The sequence below is a fragment of the Labrus mixtus genome, chromosome 17, assembly GCF_963584025.1.
Source record: "Labrus mixtus chromosome 17, fLabMix1.1, whole genome shotgun sequence".
Classification (NCBI taxonomy): Eukaryota; Metazoa; Chordata; class Actinopteri; order Labriformes; family Labridae; genus Labrus; species Labrus mixtus.
In genome coordinates this window covers 6,888,500-6,905,517 of record NC_083628.1, presented here as the reverse complement: position 1 = coordinate 6,905,517, position 17,018 = coordinate 6,888,500, and the positions used below count along the sequence as shown (strand labels likewise).

The following is a 17,018-nucleotide window of genomic DNA, read 5'->3' as shown; positions in this document are numbered from 1 at the left end:
AAAGTTTTAATGCTGTAATCTGTGGATAAAACGTCAGGGTTATACTAAATAACACACACACACACACACACACACACACACACACACACACACACACACGCACACACTGAAATCTCACTACGTCTCTCGAGATTTAGTGTCAATGTAATAATAAAAACAAATGAATAAAGGTCTTCAGATTGTGAGACCTCCTGGTTTGGAAATTCAGTCTGCCGAGTCACATTATGCCAATTTGAAATAAACCTGCAGCATGTCAAAATGTGTCTTATTTCTGTAAGCACACAGCAGACGTCATGGCCAAAGTTGTAAAGTAAAACGGATAGAGTTATGCGTCATTACTATCTGTTCCAGAATAGACAAAACTACAGTAAATTATTGTCTTCCATCAGTGTCGTATTCTGAAAAACAACCCCCAAGGAGAGCTTGTTTATAGGAACACATAAAAACAAAGTACAGAGAGTACATCCTCTGTGCCTGGATACCTTTGTGTTTTCCAAACCTCCAGACTAAAATAACATTCTCAGAAAGGTCATTTATTCAGCTAAAAATACTACACTGCAAAAGGAAGGAATCAGACATCAGGGATTGTTGCAGACATAATTCTCCTTATATTGGCAAGCTTTGAGTCATCTTTCCTAATGCACTTACATTCCTCTTTCAAATGTGTTGCTGTTAATTCAGAAACGCTATATTAGGTTCCATTACTGAGAGGAATTGTAATGCAATTAGACGATTGTTTGGCGATCCCATATAAAGTAAGCAATGTCTTAAAAATGTGTTTTCCACTAGTTGCTATCTTCCTGCTGGAGGGAGGCCATAACAGACAAAAGTTGTAGCATTAAAACCCCAAAGCACTTAGCAGAATAACACAGCGTGGAGGCTAAAGGGACATTTCATATATCAAGGGGTCCAACAAAAGCTCAGCTGTTTAAGAAATTTACAAGAGAACAAAAGAATGGGCTAGTTGTTACTGGCACGATACTTCTACAACACATTTATTATGTGTTAAATATTTATCTTTTTCTGGAAAGAAGCTTATTATTTATAAAATGTTGGAATCAGTACTTAAGTGTTTACAAAAAAACAATTATTACAATGTGTATGCCACCATCTAACCCTCATACCTTACATACAATCACCTACTGTAAGAGGTTTCCCACGGTCCATATTTGAAGATTCACTTGAAAAACATTCAGGTATTTAACCTTTCTTAAATACACATCTCTGGTCATTAAGGGACTGAAGGACTCCAACACAAGCTGCAAACACAGAACCCTGACATTGCATTAGAAAAATGTTGTGGCTAGCATGTTAGAAAACAATATCCTATTTTCACATCCAGCAAGAACACAATCCATTGGAATCTACACAGTAAAAAACTGTGAGTGTTATTAAATTCGCATTTCTCTGTGAATTATTCATCAAAAAACCCGCTGGTCATTACATGTAGCTCCCTACAAACTTACAGGAGCAGTTCAATTCCCCAGTGTTTTCCTTTACCCCTAAAATAACTTTGTTTATGTTCTTTGTTGATGTGTGTCTTTTTTTCCATATCAATTTGTTTAACAGGTTTCTCAATATTTACAACATGATATGAAATCGCAGCTCGCTAATCAATCAAGCTGACAGACCAAATCAAGACATCAAGTAGCAAGTCGAGAGAGAGTAATGAGTGGGGGAGTGTGTATGTGTGTAGTAGAGGTAGTGTAGTGTAATTGTGTGACATTCAAATAAGTAGCACTGGCTAATCATACACTAAACCTACTAATAGTGTCTTTCCCCTTTTTGGCTTGTGGAAGCAGAGTGGGATTTTCTGGCACAACTTCGCTAACTACCTAGGTGCATGACGAGGGAAAGGCTTGAAGAGGTCAAAAAGCTTCAGCAACACTTGCAGGATGAAGATCAACTTTATGGACAAATAAGCGTTTTCAGCTTCATTGTCATGACCCTGATGATGACCACAAGCCGAAACGTGTCATACTGTACTACAAGTGTTGCTGGAGCTTTTTGACCTCTCCATTTTTGACTTGTGCAACCTGCAGATTCTAGACAGGAACAAAGTTTCTTATTGATATGATAGCAAAGTAAAACAAATCCTTATAAACACGTATGTGCCAGTGTATGAAAGGAAAAGTAGGGAGGAAGCAAAAACCAAACAATTGGAATGCATCTAAAAGTGGAATAAAATAAAAAGAAGGCCAGATATAGACACAGTACTTTTCTGTAAGGTAAAAACATAATTTTTTTTAACTTTTTCATGAAAAAATAAATCCCCACTCATTAATATTAAATAGTTGCTTTCTTGAATGCAGTTTCTATCTGTATCCAGGTTAAGTGCATAGATTTATCTGCCCAGAGAAAAAATGGTGCCCCATTTGACATGGTCCATTAACATAAGCTATTGGTTAATGAGTGTTAAAACTCAGTGCTCAGCGCCCGTGGCGGTCACATACCCTTTTATAAGGCCATTAAAAAAAAAAGGTCTGTGTGCAAATGCATTGCTCAACTTAATAACACTAATTCAAAACTCTGCTTTCAATTCTGGCCTTTTTTGTTTTCATTTTCTCTCTTGTGACACAATGGTTACCAGGGAATTGATGAATTTAAAAAAGTTGTAGGAAAATATGCTGCCAGAGAATGTAGCAACACAATGTAATACAGGGAATTCCTGCTTCTACTTGTATGAAGTTCAGTGATTGTGGTTATTAATGAAGTAGTCCAATACAATAAATAATTAACATTATTCGCACTAAACGACCAATATATACCTCAGCTTAGCAGAACTAAGTGGAACAACTGGAAACAGGGAGAAACGACTTGTTTGGCTCCAATGATTAGCTTTTTTTTCCAGTGAGCTGAAAAGGGACTCATAAAATAGCAAACCTTCTCCCCTAACCTCTAGAATCTACCGTCTGACTCTGTAAGTTGCTGCATTTGGCATGTGCAGCAGTTCTGCTGAATTGGAATCTGCAGCATAATTCAATAAAACCATCCGTTTGTCAATGAAACTTACTGCAGGAGGCATTTCAGCTGCGCTCAGCTTTGGCAGGCAGCTGGAGCCAAACTACTTCCAGTCTGCCATTACAGTAGCAGCCTTAGCCTCTGTGTGTCTTTGGTGTCGGATTTGCCCCCTACTGTTTGATATACAGTGGTAAGTAATAGATAATGAAATCTATCAGCTTTCATGTCACTCTTAAGTTGAGATACTCATATTTTCATTTATATTAACTTTTACCAAGTAGTGCAGAGGTTTGTGATGTCTCATATACTGACACTTCAGGAAATGATAGAAAGCAGGGCTGTCTGTGACCCGTTTCAGTAAACTGCATCAGCCCGTCCACGTGTTTTTAACTCAAACCATTCAAATGCACACATGCCAGATATCACCAATCCCCTTCAAACACTGGGGTTACCGTGAAAGCATGCAACCTTAACCTCAGTGAAATGTTGAAGGGATTATAAGTAATATAATTCCTTTGTTATTATTCACAGATTTAACAGCTCATTACATTTTCCAGGGTGGAAAAATAGCCACTCTATGCAAAGATGCAAAAAAAAAAAAATCAACGGTAGTTTGTTACAGATAATTTGCCTTTAAAAAGAAAGATCTTTCATCCCAAAATAGAAATACAAGGCAGACTCCAATAATGTTCATAGAAATTTAGATGTAGAAAGCAGATGACATTTTTTCCCCCAGAAAAGACCTTTCAGTGGTAAATCTTAGTCTACCATGTCTCTATCTTTCTCCTGATGCTTTAAGAACTACAGCAACAACAAGTTAAATTGAACAAAGAGCTCTCAATCAATCAGTCAGTCTACAATCCATTCAAGCCCTCATGACAATGGGGCTTGAGGCGGATATGTGATAGAGAAATCAATGTAGTTAATTTGCTGAGGGACCAGAGAAGGTTTGTCCACAAACCCACTTGGGAGCATTAGATGAAGTGTAACAAAGCTACTTGACGCAACTGATACCTCAAAACTTCAACGACATTTTCTGCAGAAATGAACATCCTTCACAGGACAAACAGTTGTCTGTCTGCCTGGTGAAGGTCTAGTACCAAAACGTTGCCAATAAATGTTTGTTTGCGTGTTAGATATTGTGCAGGAGTTCACCTTTAGGTTTTTGATGGACACATTGCTCTCTTACGCACCTGTCTTATGAAATGGACGTGCGAAGGTTTTTTTCTATTTAGAATAGTCTCCTCTGACATTGTTTTTTTGTGATCAACTTTTTCATTTCCTTTTATAACAGACAGACTTACAACAATCATAAAAATACAGACAAAAATACAGACAAAAAGTAAGAAGACAAAAAAGTGAAACATAAACCCTGTGGCGTTCCCTCCCTCCCCACCCCATAGGTCTCTATTATAAATAAATACTGTGTGCAGGTAAAACAGATTCCAGAAAAAATAAAATAATAATATAGCGCTTACAGCAGTTTGTTAATTCTTTCTAGCATCGATTCCCATGCTGAGATGGTGACAGCTGCAGCACCATGCACTCTTGCCACTGACAGCTCCACACCAATGATATCAATATATGTGTTAATCCACTGGTTTTTTTGTGACTGCGTGTGGGGGTTTCCAGCGTACAGCCAACATCTTTTTGGCTGCAGTGATGCCTGTTAAAAGAATACGTGTATTTATACATGTTCATTTTAATGAGGTTGTATCATTCAGGAGCAGCAGAGCGGGAGAGCATGGCACAGGTACACCCAGTACATCAGATGGAATATCACAAACCTCACCCCAAAATGTTGTAACATCCCTGCATTCCCAATACATGTGCATGTAGGAACCTGTGAGTCCTTCTGTGCACAATGTGCAGTTTGGGGATGACAGTCGTTTCATGAGAAAAGCCTTTCTTGGAGTTAGATACGTCCTATGAGTGTAATTGAAATGAGTCAGTTGGTGAGCAGGGTTCCTCGAGGCAATAACAATCGAGGACCATATCCTCTTCCAGTCAGGCTTCATCTCTCCAGCATATTGTTTTTAAGTCGCCAGCCCATACCCGTGCAATAGGCAACTCTTTATAGGAAGTTGTCCGGAAGAGTGAGTATATCTGAGAAACCACACCTTTATTCTGCCCATTTGGGGCAAAGATGGAATGCAAAGGATGCCTGGTAAGTGGAGAGTTCCAAGGGTACTCCATATGCTTTTCATGGATGCACGCAGTTGCCATTGTTGTTGACAAAGCTGATATCAGAAGTCCTGCCCCTTCTCGGTTTTGATTGGTGGCGAGGGAGAAGTGAGACTGACGTTCCAAAAGTTGAATTGTTTTCAACTGAGAGACTATTTACCGCAGCAACATCGAGGGTGAGCTGCATTGGCTCTGCATTAAAGATGGGTGTTGCCAGCATTAAAAAAAATGGCCGTTGTCCACTTCTGTTTAGGTTTGCGTTTTAAGCTATTTCATAAGTCTTTTCTTAGATGATCCAGTCTTAAAAGTTGCTCTGATTAGTAATATAGCTGACCAAATATGCTTTAAACCCAGAAGTAGCTTCGTCCTGTAGCTCAGTCATGGCTGGAGACTATTATATCAAAATGTGAGGTTGTTAAGGTATTATATTTCTCCTTGTATTGGTTTCATATGCTCTCATGACATACAGTGTGTAAGGTAACTGGATCTCTGGTATGTGACATATGTTAGCCTCTCTGGGGCTTTGTGGTTTTTATGTTATTTTAATACTTGCATGTGGTGAAATGTAATATTGTGTCCTGGGACTGCACATAAAAAAGGTAGCAATGGCTAACAACCACTTACAGTACAGTGGGTTTTCATATAAATAAAACATATCGGGCCTTCTTGGGGAGGGGAGAATAGGGTAAATCTCTGAGTGAGGACAGACACTCTGAGTGAGGTGGAAGTGATAAATATCACCACTCTGAATTACAAAAAGCTCACAAATATTAAAATTCAGCACCAGTTACTCCGTGCAAGGGGGCAGCATCTGTTCAACTTTAAAACCGCCGAACATCGAGCACATTTCCCCAAAACGTGTTACTCACATTGACGCTGCAGCTGTTTACAATTAAACGTTAACTGGTGTATGCCGATCTTATTCACATGTGCAGGTAAACATTTCCTTTGGCTAGCTGCTGTCCTTCAGGACTGATAAATTAGCAGCCTATTCTTTGGCAGAACGGAGAATAAATTAAAGTTTCAAGTGGCCAGGGGATGAATGAAAAAAAAATCTTAAACAAGAGTTTAAACATGTCTCCAATCTCTTTTGAATACCTGATTAACTTTCTGTTTGATAGCCGAGTATGTAGAAATACTGCTTTTTATAGAGTGCTGCTATGTTATCACTTTTTCTTGGTATAACAACTAAAGCACGATCTTGGCTGCAGGGAGGCAGAAAAACCACAGCCTGTTGCTTACATATCACCACATCTCCTAACCATTGCAACAAAAAAAAACACACACCGCATGACCAAAGCGTGACCACACTACAGTTCGCATAGGAAGGGGATAAATGGGTGAATAAGCCAAGAGAAACATGTGGGATCTTAACAAACCAAAATACCTCAAAAGATACATGTATTAGCAAAGGAAAAACGCAAGTGATCTGAAAATGTCAAGAAGGGTGTGAAGCAGCCTTCGTGAGGTCTCTAAGATCACCACTGATTAAGTCAAATAATTATGTCATTAAGGAGCTTCTGCCTAAAAATTACATTAAAAGTCAGAAGCTTGATGACACCGGTACACATTCATCAATAAACATAGATGCCAATTTCTTATATTCAATTAACACCAATGTTCTTAGTCCATCAAACTGTGATTTAAGAGACTTGCTTTTCACATGAAGTCTTCATTTCCATTTTCAATAGATGTTCAGCTTGTAATTTACATCAACCCCCACACTCTTGTCATGATAAGGAGGAAAGAAAGAGCAACGCCAGGCTTTATAGGAAACATTATGAAGCAACAACAAAACAAGAAAGTCATGGTCCTTCTGGTAAAGGCATGCTTTATATTTCAGCCTTTTTTTCAACAGAAAACAGATGGCAAATAACTCTCTGTCCAGTAATGCTGAAAAAGTTTAAATGGTGAATGGTTTGGACTTAGGATCTCAAAAAATAGAAAAGAAAAGGAAAGGCGTTAAGTTCTTATTTGTAATAGAGCAATCAAGGAAATATTTGTTGCCATTTATTGGCGTGGGGGGGTTAAAAAGAATCATAACCTTCATGTCTATTTCTCATCAATCACTTTAACTCATGAGGTGCAAAGGAATAAGAAGAGAGAGAGGATGTGTGGTGCTGCTTTTGACCTACATCCATCACTGAGTGAGGAATGCTCCTTAACACTAACATGTCCTCCCGTGCACTCACTATGATAACTTACACTCCTCTGTATCTTCCTCAGTGCTTCAAGAAACAGGAAGGAGATTCATCCTTAACCTTAAAGTGCATTTTATCACCACTTCAGCTGAGTTGTTGACAAGACAGCTCTTTTACATCTCATCTTTAATAAAAAATAAAGATATGCCATTAACTGTTTAGTAAAACGTCACCCCCCATGGGAGCAGAGAGGAACGGAGAATATTAATCAAACTTTCAAACTTGAAAAAAAAACTGCCTTCACCTCCCACTCCCAACACAGTTCCCGGAAACTATGACAACACAGTGAATTAATAACAGGACCTCCAGATATTACACAAAGACAATTGGCTCGACTTCTACAACAATATTAATGAAAATGTGGTTTAAAGTGCCACATTATGAAAGAGAAACACAAGAATTGTTGGCTCCAATAAGTTTGTGCTTTCAATTATGACATAAGAAAACATGTTTCTGGAAAAAGAAAAGCTGGAGTTAACTATGATTCTTTTTTTTTTTTTTTAGCACAGGCCTTCAAGAAGCACAAATTGACTATTCAAGTTCCTGTAAAAAACAATCAATACCTTCTCTCTTCTTTTCTGATGAGTAACTCTAGAGTTTTCTTGGTCCATTTTAACAGGGAAACACAAAGTTCTTTGTAAAGGCTTTACAACCTGTTTTACAACTGGACCTTTTGACAGAAAACACAACTTAATAGTTTCTGAACGATAACCTGGTACAGCTCACACAAACATAGAGGCCTGTCTTGTTATCTCACTTAATAAGGGAAAATGAATGAACAAGGTCTTTTCAAAGTAATGATGCATTTCAATGAGGTGTACAGAGCCGGAACTGCAAAACAGGTGCAACTAATCCCACCTTGCGCAGGGTACATTCACTAAGGTGGGACATGCACATGAGCTCACAGGCAGATAATCAATCAAAGGTGTGAATGAACCAACACTCAACACAAACCCTGACTGTTACTTTGTCACCTGTAGACACAAGTTATTTCCTTTGTAAAGCAGTCCGTGTCATTGAAATCGTGACTGCGGGTTTTATTGAAATGTTTTATGAGCACATTAAACTCACTCTGGGATGATTAATATGAAGGCAAACTGAACCCAAACACCCTGAGAGAAAAGCATTTGAATGACTTACTGATGGTGGTAGAACAACTTATAAACGACTATGAACACATTAAAAAAACCTAATCTTATTTTCATATTGAACTTGTAGGTGAAAAAGAAGAGAAGGCATTGTGCTCTGTTCGATAATTTAAAGGATGGATGGGAGATTAAATCATCATCATTAAATCAAGATGCTGACATGAAGTGATACTTGAAACTTGCTAGAGACATTATTGGCCAATACTTATTATAAATTTGTGAATTGTTCTAGAGAACTGGTACAAACACATCTAATTCATTTCATATGGTTGCTGACTTTAAGCTGTTTTCTGATCATGATTCAACCAGTTGATCCATTTAATTGAGTCAATCACTAGCAGACTTTGTACCTTATCAGCACTATGGGTAAAATTGTGAACATGTTTATGAGTTTTTCTGTTACGGTAAGTTTTGTTCACACAGACTGGGATCATAACTTCTCATTCTCATTGCAGTAACATCCTTTTAACAGTGAACCGTGTGCTCTGTTTAACTTCTTAAACTCGGTGCCTGATTTACAAAAGGGTTTTGTGGATTTTGCATCCGCTCAACCTGTGCGAATGAGTCAAAAACGACACCATGCGCAGTTAGTATTTAAAAAAAAATGATCTACTGTTGAGACCAGGTGATGTCACACTTCATCCAAATGTGGAGACGGTCTGCAGCCGTTACTCATGAGGAAGGTGAGTGTTGATTCCTTTCTTTTATTTGTCCTCGCTTGCCTCATTCAAGGAGAAGGCTTTGTTTGAAAGGATGAATCTCATTATTTATTTTTTAGGGTGGTCTCAAAATGACCTTGAAAATGTTTTATCTCGCCTCTTAGCTTATCCTCTTTATGCAAACAGAATTGTGTGAGAGAGCATCTCCGTGCAGATTAAAGGTGCAGATAGCTTCTCTCAACATTCAGACACATAACAAGACCAAATTTGGAGCAGGACAACTTTATTAGCGTGTTTGCCCGTGATTATCATCGGCACTATTTGCTTTGTGAGTAAAGCCTTGAGACGAAGCAGAGAGTGTAAGTGATGCTCAATTTGTGGAGCTCTGGGCTGGCCTTTATTTTTGACAGGACATTATGTATAATTTAAGAGACTTGGTTACTGATGAAAAATGGGATATATCAGACCTCAATCTTGTGGTTATGTACTTTATTATTTATATTCACCAGCATGTACAGTTGAATGCCTTTACATAACGAAGAGGCTTGTGTAATGTAATCCTGAACATGTACAAACAACTTTCACTCTTACTTTTCTTCTTTTTTACTCAGTTTACAGATTCAAGATGTTTGGAAACAGTGCCAGGTATTTCAGGCCTCTTTGATTGGCATGATTTCTAGCTGTTATCTGACTCTGCATCTACTGAGGTTAATTCCAGTAAACTCTGTTTCACTCAAAGGCCTGTTGAGAAACTCCTTGGACTTATTCCATTCTCCTTCCAGACAACTTATTCACTTTATCATGATGGATTTTGTCTTTTCAATTGCCAAACTCTTACAGATTATATTGCTGTCATTCCCTCTAATAATTTGTGGTTTCAACAAATTTGCTTTAAATACACAATAAAGTATTCCTGCGTTGAAACTTCAAGTCTGTTTTTAGAAACCACCAGAAGATCGTTTAAACAGGACAGCAGTTACAGCAAGTATATCACTGGTTTGCTATCTAGCTCTAGCGTGATCTTCCAAGAATCTTTTCACATGACCTTTCCTTCCCTGCTGTGTTTTTATGTACAAAAAGGTAGACAAGCCTTGACTTGAAATAGGAAGTCTAGTTACTTGTTCTGTGACGCATATCCAGAGAAAACCAAGGACAATTCGGTTTTAAGTTATAAAAAAACACATCTGAAGGTAAGAGTCATGTTTGTAGTCATTGATTTCCTTCATACACAGTCATCTGTTTTCCAGAGAAAGGTTTTTATTCTTTCAATCCGCAAAAAGTTCTGCACCTAATGACCTACTATACTCGTTCAGTTTGTGTGTGTATTTCGCCCTATAACTTTGGTAAAAGTTATAGGGGAAAGATTTATTCTATTTAAAGGACAACAGTCTTTTACAATAGTGGATGTGCTCCAGTGTCTGTGTGTTGACATTTATGTAGTAACATTATAACATGGGGCTTTCCTGAGTCACATGTTTTTCCACTGAGAAATCCTCCTGGAAGATGCTACTCATGTGTTGTCCATAAATTTAGGCTCATTCAGCTTCTCGGTGCTGAACATTTACAGTTACGAAATGAAGTAACCCAATAGGGCAAAACACAACTAACCGGCGCCTGCTGAACTCCTTAAACTGTGCCACAGCATATCCTTCATATAGAGCTACGGTGACTGGAGGGATGACAATATGGCAACAAAGAACCCCTGAGTGTAAATCTCCTGTTGAAAGATATTTGAATTGGGAGAGTGAACAGAAGTCCAGCTGAGAGGATTATTCCAAAGAGCTGAATTCAGTTATATTTGATGTGAAAAACAGATTTGAAGACGAAGGAAACAGGAGAGACTTGAAGGTCTTGTAGCCAAGCTGAAAAAACCCAGACTGACGGGATCATTTCCCCGGATGAGAGCATACCCCACTGTGTTTGAAACAAGGAATCACAATACAAATCAATTACTAAGTCTGCAGTCAGTGGAAAATACATTGAATTCCCTGTGACTCACCAGAAAACCGCTAAAAAGCAGTAAGAAAGCGTGAGGAATAAGAAAAAAATCAATACATATCAGTGGGAATTAACTGATGAGAACATCAACATGACATACACAATGCTGCTCGGATCCGCAAAGTGCATGAGAAGAATCATGACTATCGTGTCTCACGGGGGGGTAAAGAAATGCTTCCCCTAGTTTCCTCACAGCATAAAGCATTTTTTTCTTCTGAATTCCAGCTCAGAGGAGAAAGAAAGAACTGAAGAGAGGAGAGGAGGGGAGGGGAGGTAGAATGCAAAAAAAAACACTCTGTACCACCAGAATTATTTGGAAAAATAACAAAGCAACAATTACACATGCCACACATCAATTATGTGTGACTGTTGCAGCTGCAGAGTGGAAAGACTCACTCTGCCTGTGTTCTGCTTCTTTTCCACAGAAGCATTTCCTCTACAGAGAAGGTAAAGCCAACATCGTATATATACAATACATCAAGCCTATGTAATCACTGTTTCGTATACCCTCATGTCACTGAAGAAAAGTTATAAACAAAGATTATTAATGTGTCTACATCCTATGATTGTTAACATATTGGACCTGGCTCAGATGTAAAAAAAAAAACCTAATCCCAGCAGCAGGTGAAAAAACATCTAACCTAAATGTAATGTGTTTGAGTTAACGACATATAAACACTTAAATAATGAATCCTAAGTACATAATTAATCAATCTGCTCTGTAAGTCTCGACTGCCAACCCACAATGGTTCAGCCTAAAGCAGTTCATGAAAGCCCAAAGATATGCTGTATGCCAACGTCTGTTGTTTCCTGTATTTTCCCCACAGGGTCTGTCTTACAAAGCAGATCATGACGTTTGCTGGATAACTGCTGATTAAAACTGGGACGCCTGTCAAACCTGCAACACGGACTGAAATGAAACTCTCCTCGGGGTTAAAGTCGGTGCATTTGTCCGGACAGTTCCTGCTTAGTGACACCGGCCATGAAAAGAAATGTCTCTGGAAACAAAAAGGGATGACTTTTAACTGTGGTTTGGAAGAATTTACGCTATGACGATAACGAGGATGTAAACGGTACCAGTAACATCCACAATAGCCAAACCAAGAAGGGACAAGAGCCAGAAACCGAAAAAAAAAAAAGCAGAAAACTGAACAGAGATAAGCCTTACTTCAGGCAGTACTGATAACATACTGATCTATGGGATGCATTCTGCAACAACACAGCAGCAGTGACCCCTGCTTTGCACTGAAGATGTTGCCAGACTGGAATAACAATTCACTCCTTATCAGTATAATTCCTCTCCACCCCTTTTGTTTTAATTAAAGCATTTATGCAGAAATCAGAGGCATTCATTATCTAAGTTCAACTCCTGGAACAATAATATGTTGTTATGAGCCATGGCTTATTAACTCTGCAGCCTGTGAATATACAAATATTATCAAGCCCTGACTCCTGACACACTACACCTTGAAGACAAAAACATATAACCCAAATACGAAAACCAGTATATAAAAACAACGAAAATAGAGACAAATATACCCCGGAGAGATAGTGAGAGAAACATGTGGCAGGCAGACAGGCATGTTCAGAGTCAACTGAAGCTCTGGTAATACTTCTGTACTTTGAGGTATGCTCTCAAGGTCTCTGGTGGCTTGCCTGGTGCTTCTTCACGATATGACAAACGTGATGAGTGTTAAACTGTGCACTCAATGGAAAGCCTCAACCCAAGAGAGCCTGTTTCACAAGTCCTTGCCTCTCCCACTTTGCCTATAGGACACTGGAATTTTAAATCCTTAAAAAAAAACATTTTTTGGGAAATAAGCTCCCTTGCAAAGAGTTAGACGAATGGATCGATGGAAGTCAACTGGCATTATGAAACAAAGTGAAGAAAAAATGAAAAAACAAATAAACATATTTCCCAAAATGCCAAAGTCTTCAGGTGAAAGGCAAAAAGTGAGTAAGTGTCATGTCTTCATGTTTGTATCTGTATTTGTTTCTAATATGTTTTTGATCTACAGTATTTATTTTCTATTGCTAGCTGGGAAAAGGTATAGTCAAACTTATTAAAGTACCTGATATGGGTAACTTCTCAAAAACATATGGATGTTGATAAGAAATCCAAATGTTCAGTGATAATATGAAGCACTTTGATAACAAATTTAAACCAGTGATCATTAGTGGCAAAATGTAATAAAACTAAAGCTCATCTGACATCTCATTTTCAACAAATTGTTGTCCCAACATAAAACTGATTTATATAATCAATCAAAAATAAATATATGTTACAGTTTCAAACTGAGAAAGCATACTTGAGTGTAAAGCATACACAGAAAGAGTTCTTATGAATGTTTAAAAATGTTTGATATACTCTGCTCTAGTGAACCCCTAATGAATGCCATAAGCCTAGATTGTCCTCTGTAAACCAAATTCTGCCAACTCGAGTCCTGCTTGCTTCCCTTTCAACAGCATCTCAGCCATGCCAGGTCCAATTTCACTGGTATGACTGCATTTTGAAATTTTCTGTGGAATTCATAGTCACCTTATCATATTCATATCATTAATCTGAATTTTTGGCACAACATAAAACTTCTCTGCTAAGTATTACAGGGACGATGGGCAGTCGTCAGCTCACACCATGCAGGTGAACTGAAATGCACCCAGGAAACATTATCTTGGCTCTTGGCTGAAACCGTTTTTCTTCTTTAAATAAACATTGTGGGAAACAACTGTGGCCACAGCCAATAACCATAAACCAACATTATTATGTTAAGAATGTGTTTGAGATTTGAAGATGAAACAGGATGTCACTGTGTGCTTGAACTACGGCCAGCAGTTTGTCAAGTGATGAAGAGAAGAAACCGTAAGAAGTCTGCATTTGGGAGACTTCTCAGAGGATATGTTTAACAATCTGGCATTTCTTTAGTTCTCATTACGCTTTCCCACAAAGGAAAACACCGAAATAGACTTGCGGTGAATCAAGATAATTGAAAAAATGTTGGAAACATGTTCCTCTGTAAAGTTGAATTATTCTATTACTAAAACAGCAGTACACCAATGTCACCAGCCTTTATCATACTGAGCCTTAAAGAAGTGTATCCTGCTCCTTTCTGAAGGGCGTTGAAGGCCTCTGAATATTAGTTTGGTGTTTGCATGTTGTTTCAAATGTTTGTTTCTTTGTATTTTGTTAGTAATTATGACGTTGTAAGTGGAGCTGCTGTGACGCAAGGCAACTGTAAGACTTTGTCTGACAATAAAGTCCTATCAATCAATCAATCAATCAATCAATCAAGCAATCACCAAAAAACGTAAATTGAGTATCAGTTGTGGATAATATGATAAATATACCTAAAAGGTGCATCTTAGGTAACATTTGTCAAGCTCTAAGCTTTTTTTTTTTGCCCTTTTACAAACTTTGTTGTTGTGAAATAGTACCTGTTTGTACTTTGCAATTTGAATCAAAGGAATAGCAAAGTGAATTTCTGAACAGAGTTAACTCTTTAAAGTCATCAGCTACACGATTTTCATTATACTGCAGAGGTGGCCTCTGAGCATAGCATGAGTAAGGCATAGCAGCTGCAGAACCGCCCTACCAGGTGGGTGGGCACAGATAATATTGTGCCTGGGCGCACTGCTGGCGCCGTCATGGAAGTGTCAAGCGCACTGCGGAAATCATAGTGTAGTGGACGCTCGCTGCTGGGCGTCATGAGGCAAGTTTACACGCCAAACTGAGGCTGAATGAAGAGATAGGAAGTAAATATTGTACTGTGGGCTGCTATGTAATGTGGGTGTGAAAACTGTACATTCTGATAGTTTTATGAACTTAGGAGATGCTGGTGCGAGGAAAGTTGAATAAAGTTGGGGTGAAAAGTTTATCTTTATTGCAGCTGGATTGGTAAGTATTTGTTTATGTAGTGATTAGTAAATATTGGTTTTGATGGTTTTTCCTGTGTTGTGGTGTCAAGAGTCAGTCGGAGTAGAGGGAAAACTAAAGCAACAGGTTTCAGAATCGTGTATTTGTGAAGTTTGCTCATCATTAAAGATGGACTGAACTGATTATGAACTATAAATAAAGTTGTGTACTGACGAATTCTCCTTGGCGTGTGACAGTATGTGTGTTGGGGGGGAGGATAGCTGAATTACACAATTAAGACAGCTATTCTTACAACTTAATTGATAGCCTCTGACATGAGTTTTGCTTCAAGTCAGCGTTGTGTTCACTGAGTCTGTGAAGTGTCATAATAAGAGCCAGTGTCACAGGCCAATATCAAGGCTTGTTTATATTGTCACGATCCCTGAAGTTTGCAAAGGATGATTAAGAGGACAATCCATCACAGCTTTGTCCAGTTGTCCCTTCTTTATAAAAAAAAAAACTTTCCAGAACAACTTGAAAGGTGTCAGGAAAAATGTTCGAAGACTCCTTCAGATCGGACAAAAACAAGATTCTTTGAATGAAAAAAGATAAACAGAATAAGTAGTGAAAAGCAACATTTGAGGATGTCGACTGCTTGTTGATTCTTGTTCTAAAGCTGTTAGCCGCCTCAGGCACTACCAATGTGTATTTATCCACCTTTGCTCATTCATTACAAAGAAATTAGGTCAGTGTCATCAAATAACGCTCAGTTCAACCAACATTTGAATCTGAATTTATACAAGATTACTGACCTGAATAATGAATGACAACTCCAATTTCACATCACACAGAGCTACACTATGCAGACACCTTTATGAACACTAACACACCGGCACAACAACACAACTTAAACAGCATCCATCCACATCAATCTCTCCACTGTACCTGTAACACGTTGTAACTTCTCCAGTCGACTTCACGCAAGGGTACTTTGTCGTGGAAACGTTGTTTTCCGAGCACTCTCCACTGTGAAATGAAACATTTTGAACAACAAATATAAGTTTTTTTTTGTTGTTTTTTTTCTTTCTTTGGTGTTATGTCCTCGTTTGACTCGGCATCTGTGGTGCACGTTTTACCCGTCAGTGGCATCCTCTTCTTGGTAGGACCACAGCAGACCTCCTGAGAAGCACATGCAGGTGACGGTAAGCAGAAGAGGACTGCTGTTGTGTTTTAGTATCATCTCATCGGTCCAGTCACCTGAGCGCAACCAGCAATCCGCACTTGTGATAATTACCTCCTCACTGTTACAACTCCGGAGCCTGAAGTGGTGTTCGCATGCCGACAGACCCTCCCACTCAGCCTAACGTGAATGAACTGATGTCACTTGAAGGGGCTAGTTTAAACGGTTACTTCCCCCCCTCGATACTTTTGAGAGACCACGTAAAAAAAAACCCAAAAAAAAAAACCGTAAAAGCAGAGTATGTTAAAAAAAATTTTTTATCCATAAAGACTTATTTTCTGTTACCTGAAGTATTCACTGACACATTAACATACATTGGTTTAGCTTTCATCGTCAGCTAACTTCAATTAAGAACACTTATCTCATCATTCAGGGCACACACTCTCGCCGTACGTTGTAGCGAAAAGAAGAACACGTTGCGTGCGTCATGACGTCTTCACCTTTGCTACCATCGCGTGGTTGTTCATGAAATAGCAACTGCTCCAAAACATTAAATAGCCAAATAACACACTTGAATTTTCTTCAATAAAATAAATGTCTATTCGTTCCTATGCTCCAGTTAATCTGACAGGTTATAGATTTCATGTAATTGGTTTATTGTACAGCTATAATCCAGCTATTAATTTATAATCAGGTTGTAAACATAGGCTATATATTATTTAAATATTGATTTTCTTTTTTTTTTAAATTAAAAAGATTAAACATTTTCTAAATTATTTAAGTGGCTCAACACCGGTATCTTCGAATTTTTGAATTTTACTGCACTTAGCCCGAGAA

General features: G+C 38.4%; 1 protein-coding gene across 2 annotated transcripts in view; it reads right to left on the bottom strand.

Annotated features, from left to right (window-relative positions):
• Window positions 1-16,395, bottom strand: part of ccbe1 (collagen and calcium binding EGF domains 1) — a 34,581-nt gene extending 18,186 nt beyond the window's left edge. The window contains exons 1-2 of one of the 2 annotated variants that reach the window (XM_061061534.1): window positions 16,138-16,395; window positions 15,947-16,027 (exon numbers count right to left, since the gene is read on the bottom strand). In XM_061061534.1, the coding sequence (XP_060917517.1) occupies window positions 15,947-16,027; window positions 16,138-16,241 (185 nt within the window). In that variant the 5' untranslated portion in view covers window positions 16,242-16,395. The remainder of the gene's footprint in view (window positions 1-15,946; window positions 16,028-16,137) is intronic. The other variant, XM_061061533.1, reaches the window with a different exon arrangement.
• Between the last annotated feature and the right edge of the window lie 623 nt (window positions 16,396-17,018).